The 10,323-nt window shown below is 44.1% G+C and overlaps 1 protein-coding gene across 1 annotated transcript; it reads left to right on the top strand.

Moving 5' to 3' along the window:
- The first annotated feature begins 3,113 nt into the window (after positions 1 to 3,113).
- Positions 3,114 to 8,509, top strand: LOC138873887 (uncharacterized). The gene is made up of 3 exons (XM_070152373.1): positions 3,114 to 3,275; positions 7,173 to 7,281; positions 8,166 to 8,509. Exons 1-3 carry the CDS (start codon positions 3,114 to 3,116, stop codon positions 8,507 to 8,509), a joined length of 615 nt encoding a protein of 204 aa, XP_070008474.1.
- The last annotated feature ends 1,814 nt before the right edge of the window (positions 8,510 to 10,323 follow it).

Raw genomic sequence — 10,323 nt, 5'->3', positions numbered from 1 at the left:
AAGAAACAAAGGTCGAAACAAAGATTTCGAAGCTCAAACGAGCAGTAGATGAAACAACTTCAGAAACTCGACTAGGTCTAAAGAAGTTTAGGGTTTTGAAATCGAACAAGTTCAGAGATCAAAAACAAGCAAATCACACAGCAAATGGTCTCAAAACTCGAATGAATCCCTAAATTTTAGGGTTTTACCATCAATCGAGCGTAGAGATGAAAGGATGAGTAAATCAGGAAGCAATACTAATGAAATAAGTTCAGAAATTCCAAAAAGGGAACTAAGACTCTTAGTATGCGTATTCTAGTAGAAGAACATAAGAAACACAGTAGAGAAGCAACATAAGAAACATGGTAGAAGAATCAACATAGGAAACACAATATAAGAAACATAGTAGAAAAACCAACATAAGAAACACAGTAGAACATGCTAAAGATCAGAGAAACTTCTAAATAACTCAACAAAACCCTAGATCGGAAAAGATAAAAGTTTTGAAAGCAGAGTTTTGAAAGAAACTTTGAGAAAACGTTTGAAAGCTTAGGGTAAGCACAGATCTACAACGGATCTAAAAGAATCAGAAAAACCTCGAAGGTTAGGGTTTCAGAAGAAACCCAGAGGGTGAGAAAGGCTTGTAAATCATCGATCTAAGCAGGAGAAGTCGAGATCAAGCTCGAATAACCATAGCTGGCTGGAACAAGGTCGAAAATGGCCGGAGATAGCCATAACACTGAAAACATCTGAGGTCTGGACCAAGCTTCTTAATGGTCAGGCCTTGAAACTATAGTGACCAGGCGTGTAGGAGTTATAGGAGGCCAGTATAGGGCTTCAATGGCCTTGGAAGTTATGGATTCCGGCGATTTTAGGGTGGAAGTATATGGAGGCGGCTAGGGTTTGAGAGGGGAATTGAGAGAGAACTGAGAGAGGAGGGAGTTTGAAGGCGGCTACAGGTGCAAATGACGGGTTTGGGGGTAGGTCGGGATTAATTTAGGAAATTAAAATACAAATGGGCAATCATTAAATAGTCATTTTCCCTTATTTATTTTATAAAAAATAGTAAAATGATTTCCAGAAATAATTAAAAGCACTAAAATAATTAATAATACATAATTATCAAATTAAAAAATATTGAAGTTAATTTTATAAATATAAATATAAATACAATTAAATCTTAAAAGAGGCCAATATTGCAATTATATTCAATTTAGCTTTAAAAATGCCAAATAAATTTGTAAAAAATATGAAAAAAATTATGTTAGCTATATTTTAGTATAAATATGAGAATCCAATAAATGAATCACCAAAATGATAATTTTGGGAATAATTATTGGATTTGTCTTGCTAAAATAGGGCAATAAATTGATTTAAAAATCCTTAAAAATTAAGAGAAAAATATTAAAACCTTGGGACATACTTACCTATGCATATACATGTTATTTTGAAAGTATTTTGCATATAAAAAATATACATGGAAAAATTAGGTATCAACACCTATCAGCAGCGAAAAACGATAAAATCGCAGGTACTCGTTGACTTCGTCCGACTTCAGTGCCAAAATATTTCCCGAGGTCGAGCGAGAAGAGCTTTTCACCTCCCCTGGGCAACCCGATCTTTGGGTCCTCTACACCAACGGTGCATCTAATGCGTCGGGATATGGACTGGGACTAGTACTTGAAGTCCTACAGGTGAAGTAATTCGTCAGTCCATACGTTGCCTCGATATGACTAACAATGATGAGTATGAGACCATAATTGCAGGATTGAAACTGGCCCTCAAATATGGCACGCGACGAGTCGTCTTCAGGTGCGACTCACAACTCGTCGTTAATCAAGTTACTGGGACTTTCCAAATCAAGGAACAAAGGCTACAAAAATACCGCACAGAAATCCATAAGCTACTACCAGAATTCGATGAATGTCGACTCAATCAGATACCGCAGGCACAAAATATCGAAGCAGATGGCCTCGCCAAACTAGCAGCAACAACCAAAAACATCACCAAGGAGAGCGTGGTCACCCTCCTCCACCCGTCAATAGACCAAGTAGAGGTACTATAAGCACGTGAATTTAGCAATTGGGACTGGTGCCCGATGTCCTTTTCTGAACTTGCTCTGATTGTTTTTGCATAATTGAAAGGACGAAGGCTTTCATTCCCGCTACCCAAACACTCAAATCCTTTGCTATAACCCTTTGAGCCGTTTACCTTTCTTTCATTACCCTCTTTGGAACCCGGAAGTGCTAGTAAAAAAAAACAAAGTTTCCTGAACTACGTTTGACTTGATTCCGAAAGGATACGTAGGCAGCCTCTCTATAGGGTTTAGTCACACCAAAACCAAAATCTAATTTTCCCCAAAAGTTAAACTGGGGCAGACATTATAATAATTCGGCATAACCCGAGGACTTTTTCCCTTTCCGGCATAACCCGATGACTTACCCGGCATAACCCGAGGACCTCTTTCCCTTTTCCGGCATAACCCGATGAATCTTTCTGGCATAACCCGATGATTTCCCCGGCATAACCCGAGGACTCTTTCCCTTTCCCGGCATAACCCGTGGACCTCCCTGGCATAACCCAGGGACCTCTTTCCCTTTCCGGCATAACCCGAGGACTCTCTCCCTTTTCCGGCATAACCCGATGACTTCCTCGGCATAACTTGAGGACTCTTTCCCTTTCCCGACATAACCCGTGGACCTCCCTGGCATAACCTAGGGACCTCTTTCCCTTTCCCGGCATAACCCGTGGACCTCCCTGGCATAACCCAGGGACCTCTTTTCCTTTTCCGGCATGACCCGATGACTTCCCCGGCATAACCCGAGGACCCTTTCCCTTTCCCGACATAACCCGTGGACCTCCCTGGCATAACCCAGGGACCTCTTTCCCTTTTCTCGGTATAACCCGTGGACCTCCCTGGCATAACCCAGGGACATCTTTCCCTTCTCCCAGCATATGGTGTCCGATGTGCCTATCATTCTGGAGTGGAAGGGCATGACACTGAGAGCTGTTGGACTTTGAAAAGGGTTGTTGAAAACCTCATATAACAAAAGCGGATAGTGTTAAAGGACGAAGACATTCCTAATGTGACCAACAATCCGTTACCGGCTCACAACAATGGACCGATTATTGGGATGATCTGCGAAGTTAAAGAGTTTGATCCTGTATTGAAAGCCATCATTGCAATCGCCGACATTGAGAAAAAGCCCAAGACCTATGCAAAGCAAGAAAATGTGGACAAGAAGAGTAAAAAAACCCCTCAAAACACAGAAAAAGCAGTGGAAACCAAAACTGAGGTAGTACCCTCGAAAGATGTCGTCCTTTATGTCCCCCGAGGTTTGAAGAAAGGACAAGTGACATTGAGCCCTCCAAGAAGGTTTGAGCTGAACAAAGGATCTAAAATGTATGTGCCCAAAGGGACCTATGCGGAACGGGGGCCAATAATTTCACCAAGGCTGAATGAGCCCGTGATTATTGGACGCGCGTCGCAGAGGCCCATGACAGATCCTACTACCGTCCCGTGGAATTATAACAAGGCGGTAGTAACCTACAAAGGAAAAGAAATCCTGGGAGTAGTGAATGAAACTAACTCAACTGAGAAATACCTCAACCTGGAAGAGTTGAATGATTCTACAAAGAAGCGTTTCCCACTCAAGAAACCAGTTAGTGTTGAGGAAGCGGAAGAGTTTTTCAGGAAAGTGAAAACTGCGGACTACGAGATAATTGGTCAACTCCGAAAGTCTCCCGCTCAGGTCTCGTTGTTGTCTCTATTAATGAATTCAACTGAGCATCAGAAAGTGTTGGTCAAGACCCTCAACGAAGCTTACGTCCCAATTGAAACTACCGTGGAACAGCTAGAGAGGATGGCAGAAAGATTCTTCATGATCAATCAGATTTCCTTCAGCAAAAATGATCTGCCCCCGGAAGGGGCCGCTCATAACAAGGCCCTCCACCTAACAGTTAAATGTGAAGGGTACTATGTGAAGAGGGTCATGCTGGATGGCGGGTCCGGAGTAGATATCTGTCCCTTTCGACTCTGCAAAGAATGGAGATCGAGACAGGGAGAATCAGGCCTAACAGCGTATGTGTTCGTGCCTTTGACGGCATCAAAAGGGACACCCTAGGCGAGATCGATTTGATTTTGACCATTGGACCTGTGGATTTTGAGGTGACCTTTCAGGTCCTAGATATGGATACTTCTTACAATTTCCTTCTAGTAAGGCCTTGGATTCATGCGACGGAAGCCATACCTTCTACTCTCCACCAGATGGTAAAATTTGTATATGAAAATCAAGAGATTATAGTCCACGGATAGGATGAGCATTCAATTTATCGAGACCCGTCGATTCCATGCCTCGAAGCTAAGAAGGGTAGTGAACACATAGTCTATCAAGTTTTCGAGGTTGTGGTCGCAGACCAATGCGAAGAAGGAAGCCCTTACCCTCAACCTTTTCTCTCAAAAGTGTCAGTTATGGTTGCCAAGGAAATGATCAGGCATGGTTATAAACTGGGAAAGGGACTCGGGGCATCGTTGCAAGGTATCACCGAACCTATCACCTTACTTGCCGCCGAAAAGTTCTTCGGTGTTGGTTTTTACGCCGAAGAAGCTGACGTAATGTGGGCAAACTAACGGAAGAGCAATGGTTGGGTTTTATCTCATCCAATTCCGCATCTTTACAGAACATTCGTCAGACCCAAGTACAATGAAGAAAGAGAGGATGAGACCTTCACGACCGAGGAAATCGAAGAAATTTGTGGGGTTATGAGGCAAATGCTGTACGAAACCCATATGGTTCAGCCGGGAGAAAGCTCGAGCACCGCTGAGGTGCTTTACATGGGGCCTGGTGCCAAATTGCAAAACTGGAAGGCTACTCTGTTTCCAATCAAGCGGGAATCCTGGTAGACCAGTCTTGCCACCTTTTCTGCATCACGAGTTATTTTGGGGTGTAACTCGAATGATTTCCTTTTAGTTTCCTGTCCTTAAATTCTGATGTAAACCCTATTATCTTCAAAATTCAATGAAATGAAATTAATATTTCATCTTTCATCTTATTTATTCTCTCTGATTTTTTTTATTTTTTTTTTTTTGTTTTATTTCTTTTAGTTCTAATAATGCGGTTTTAAATAACATGACATGCTTGCGGACTTCATGCCCGGATCCAAACATGCAGTCTAGCTGCGAAATAATGAACCAAGAAATGGAATACGATGAAGAAGAGGCTTTTAAGGAAATAAATCGAGAATTGGAACACTTTGAGAACAAACCTAAGCCGAATCTGAATGACACCGAACCGGTTAATTTGGGAACTCCTGAGGAAATCCGAGAGACCAAAATAAGCATTCACACGGACGAGAGAACGCGAGACGCGATAGTTCAACTCCTTTTTGAATTTAAAGATGTGTTTGCTTGGTCATACGATGACATGCCAGGATTAAGCGTTGATCTAGTGGTGCATAAATTGCCAATTCACCCTGATTGTCCTCCAGTTCAACAAAAGCAAAGAAAGTTCAAAACTGATGTCAGTGACAAGATTAAAGAAGAAATCACCAAGCAGCTGAAAACGGGAGTAATTCGGGTAGTCCAGTACACCACGTGGTTGGCGAATGTAGTTCCAGTGCCGAAAAAAGATGGGAAGACTCGGGTATGTGTGGATTATCGAGATTTGAACAGAGCGAGTCCCAAAGACAATTTCCCATTGCCCAACATCCACATCCTTGTTGATAATTGCGCCAAACATGAGATCCAGTCTTTCGTAGATTGTTACGCTGGATATCATCAGGTATTGATGGATGAAGAAGACGCCGAGAAGACTGCCTTCACTACACCATGGGGCACTTACTGTTACCGAGTTATGCCATTCGGTCTGAAGAATGCTGGGGCAACTTACATGAGAGTCATGACTGCCATTTTTCATGACATGATGCATCAAGAAATAGAGGTGTATGTGGACGACGTGATAATCAAGTCCAGGACTCGGGACAATCATATCCAAGACTTGAGGAAATTCTTCGAGAGACTGAGAAAGTACGACTTGAAGCTGAACCCGGCCAAATGCGCCTTCGGAGTCCCATCAGGCAAGCTTTTGGGTTTCATAGTAAGCAGGAGAGGTATAGAGTTAGATCCAACAAAGATAAAATCTATCAGAGATCTACCTCCCCCAAGAACGAAGAAAGACGTGATGAGTCTGCTAGGCAGGTTAAACTATATCAGTCGATTCATTGCCCAGCTGACTAGCACGTGTGAGCCCATATTTAAGCTATTAAGGAAGGATGTAGCGATCAAATAGATGGCTGAGTGTCAAGAAGCCTTTGACAAGATCAAAGAATATCTTTTAAATCCCCCAGTTTTGGTCCCGCCAGAGCCAGAGAGACCCATGTTCTTGTATCTGACAGTCTTGGAAAATTCTTTCGGTTGCGTCCTCGGGCAACATGACATAAAAGGAAAGAAGGAGCATGCGATCTACTACTTGAGCAAGAAATTCACCGGCTACGAGGCCAAGTACACTCTGCTGGAAAGAACGTGTTGTGCTTTGACGTGGGTTGCTCAAAAATTGAGACATTATCTCCAAGCTCACACTACTTACCTCATAAGCAGGCTGGATCCTTTGAAGTATATATTTCAGAAACCAATGCCTACTGGAAGACTGGCCAAGTGGCAAATCTTGCTTACTGAATTTGACATAGTCTATGTCACCCGCACGGCAATGAAAATCCGGTTGATGAGGAATACCAGCCATTGAGTACTTATTTTCCAGATGAAGAAATAAATACCATAGAAGTGGTCTCGGAAAACACTCACGTTTGGAAGATGTTCTTTGATGGGGCCGTAAACGCCAAAGGTGTAGGAATAGGGGCAATCTTGATCTCACCTGCTGGTCAACATTATCCGGCTACAGCTAGGCTTCGTTTCTTTTGCACGAACAATACAGCTGAATATGAAGCCTGCATCATGGGCATGAATATGGCGATCGATCAAGATGTTGGGGATTTGTTGATTATGGGGGATTCTGATTTGATTATCCGGCAAGCCCAGGGTGAATGGGAAACTCGAGATGTCAAGCTTATTCCTTACCGGCAGCACGTAGAGGATCTCAGCAAGCGGTTCAGATCAGTAGAGTTCAGGTATATCCCCCGATGTCACAACAAACTAGCGGATGCACTTGCTACCTTGGCTTCAATGTTTCCTTATCCAGGCAACGCCTACATCGATCCCTTGGAAATCCAAATCAGGGAAAGACATGGTTACTGCAATGCCATCGAGGCAGGATCAAGTATCCAGCCATGGTACCAGGATGTTAAGAGGTTCTTGAAAACACAAGAATACCCCGAACATGCTACTGGAGATCAGAAGAGAACTATTAGGCGGCAGGCAAGTGGATTCTTTTTGAGCGGTGAGATATTGTATAAAAGAACCCCTGATCTCAACTTATTAAGATGTGTTGACGCCGAAGAAGCAGGCAGAATCATGCATGAAGTACACGCAGGAGTGTGTGGACCTCATATGAACGGGTACGTTTTGGCAAAGAAAATCCTTCGGGCTGGGTATTACTGGATGACCATGGAAAAGGACTGTTTCAGCTTCGTTCGAAAGTGTCATCAGTGTCAGGTGCATGGAGATCTAATTCACGCACCTCCCACAGAACTGCATCCCATGTCTGCACCTTGGCCATTTGTTGCATGGGGTATGGATGTCATTGGTCCGATTGAGCCCAAAGCTTCAAATGGACACAGATTCATATTGGTCGCTATCGACTACTTCACAAAATGGGTCGAGGCTATCACTCTCAAATCAGTCACTAAGAAAGTCGTGGTGGATTTCATACATTCAAATCTTATCTGTCGTTTCGGTATTCCTGCAACTATAATCACAGATAATGCAGCAAACCTGAATAGTCATTTGATGGAGGATGTGTGTGAACAGTTCAAAATAACGCATAGGAATTCCACTCCTTATCGGCCCAAGGCCAACGGCGCTGTTGAAGCGGCAAACAAAAACATCAAAAAGATTTTGAGGAAGACAACCCAGAGTTCCAGACAATGGCATAAGCAGTTACCTTTCACCCTGCTGGGATATCGCACTACAGTACGCACATCAGTAGGGGCAACCCCATACTTGTTGGTTTACGGGACTGAGGCTGTAATACCGGCAGAGGTAGAAATCCCTTCTCTCTGGATCATTGTTGAAGCTGAAATTGAAGACAGTGAGTGGGTCAAAACCCGTTTGGAACAGTTAACGCTGATCAATGAAAAGCGAATGGTTGCGGTCTGTCACGAGCAGTTGTACCAAAAAAGAATGGCTCGTGCTTATAACAAGAAAGTGCGACCCAGGAATTTTGAAGTAGGTCAACTGGTGTTAAGGCGCATTCTTCCACATCACCAGGAAGCGAAAGGAAAATTTGCTCCTAATTGGAAAGGTCCATACATTATCAGGAAAGTATTGCCCAGGGGAGCATTATATCTAGGTGATATTGAAGGAAAAGATCCCGACACAGCCGTGAATGCGGATGCAGTAAAAAGATACTATGTCTGAACTTGCTCTGATTGTTTTTGCATAATTGAGAGGACGAAGGCTTTCATTCCCGCTACCCAAACACTCAAATCCTTTGCTAACCCTTTGAGTCGTTTACCTTTCTTTCATTACCCTCTTTGGAACCCGGAAGTGCAAGTAAAAAAAAACAAAGTTTCCTGAACTACGTTTGACTTGATTCCGAAAGGATACGTAGGCAGCCTCTCTATGGGGTTCAGTCACACCAAAACCAAAATCTAATTTTCCCCAAAAGTTAAACTGGGGCAGACATTATAATAATTCGGCATAACCCGAGGACTTTTCCCTTTCCGGCATAACCCGATGACTTCCCCGGCATAACCCGAGGACCTCTTTCCCTTTTTCCGGCATAACCCGATAAATCTTTCTGGCATAACCCGATGACTTCCCCGGAATAACCCGATGACTCTTTCCCTTTCCCGGCATAACCCGTGGACCTCCCTGACATAACCCAGGGACCTCTTTCCCTTTCCGGCATAACCCGAGGACTCTCTCCCTTTTCCGGCATAACCCGATGATTTCCCCGGCATAACCCGAGGACTCTTTCCCTTTCCCGGCATAACCCGTGGACCTCCCTGGCATAACCTAGGGACCTCTTTCCCTTTCCTGGCATAACCCGTGGACCTTCCTGGCATAACCCAGGGACCTCTTTCCCTTTTCCGGCATGACCCAATGACTTCCCCGGCATAACCCGAAGACCCTTTCCCTTTCCCGGCATAACCCGTGGACCTCCCTGGCATAACCCAGGGACCTCTCTCCCTTTTCCGGCATAACCCGAGGACTTTTTCCCTTTCCGGCATAACCCGATGACTTCCCCGGCATAACCCGAGGACCTCTTTCCCTTTTCCAGCATAACCCGATGAATCTTTCCGGCATAACCCGATGACTTCCCCGGCATAACCCGAGGACTCTTTCCCTTTCCCGACATAACCCGTGGACCTCCCTGGCATTACCCAGGGACCTCTTTCCCTTTCCGGCATAACCCGACGACTCTCTCCCTTTTCCGACATAACCCGATGACTTCCCCGGCATAACCCGAGGACTCTTTCCCTTTCCCGGCATAACCCGTGGACCTCCCTTACATAACCTAGGGACCTCTTTCCCTTTCCCGGCATAACCCGTGGACCTCTCTGGCATAACCCAGGGACCTCTTTCCCTTTTCCGGCATGACCCGATGACTTCCCCGGCATAACCCGAGGACCCTTTCCCTTTCCTGGCATAACCCAGAGACCTCTTTCCCTTTTCCCGGCATAACCCGTGGACCTCCCTGGCATAACCCAGAGACCTCTTTCCCTTTTCCCGGCATAGGTGTGGAGAACATACCCGGCCTCAGTGATGCATCACTATAACTGGTGCCCGATGTGCTTCCCCGGCACAAAAATGCGACATATTTTTGTATTTTTTATTAATTTAACAAATAAACATGCAAGGAAAAATACAAATAATCATCCAAAAATGTCACAAAAATACTCAAAATTGCACACCAAGGAAAATCATTTTATTTTGAATTTTTTGGGAGTAATTCTCATATAGGGCAAAAATCACGTGCTTACAGGTACATTCTATAAATTTAACTTGAGACTGGAGCAATCGTATCATGACATATTTGCAGGAAGGAACACTCCTGCAAGACAAAAAAGAAGCCAAAAGGCTTCGAATACAGGCAGCCAGGTCCAACCTCATAAACAACGACCTTTACAAAAGGACGTTCAATGGCCCTTTAGCAAAATGCCTAGGACCAAATCAAACAAGGCGTGTCCTCGAAGAAGTACACAAAGTTCACTATGGTGCCCACACAA

Source organism: Nicotiana sylvestris, chromosome 7 (assembly GCF_000393655.2).
Source record: "Nicotiana sylvestris chromosome 7, ASM39365v2, whole genome shotgun sequence".
Classification (NCBI taxonomy): Eukaryota; Viridiplantae; Streptophyta; class Magnoliopsida; order Solanales; family Solanaceae; genus Nicotiana; species Nicotiana sylvestris.
The sequence above is the reverse complement of the archived record's forward strand: the minus strand, read 5'-3'. Positions and strand labels throughout refer to the sequence as shown.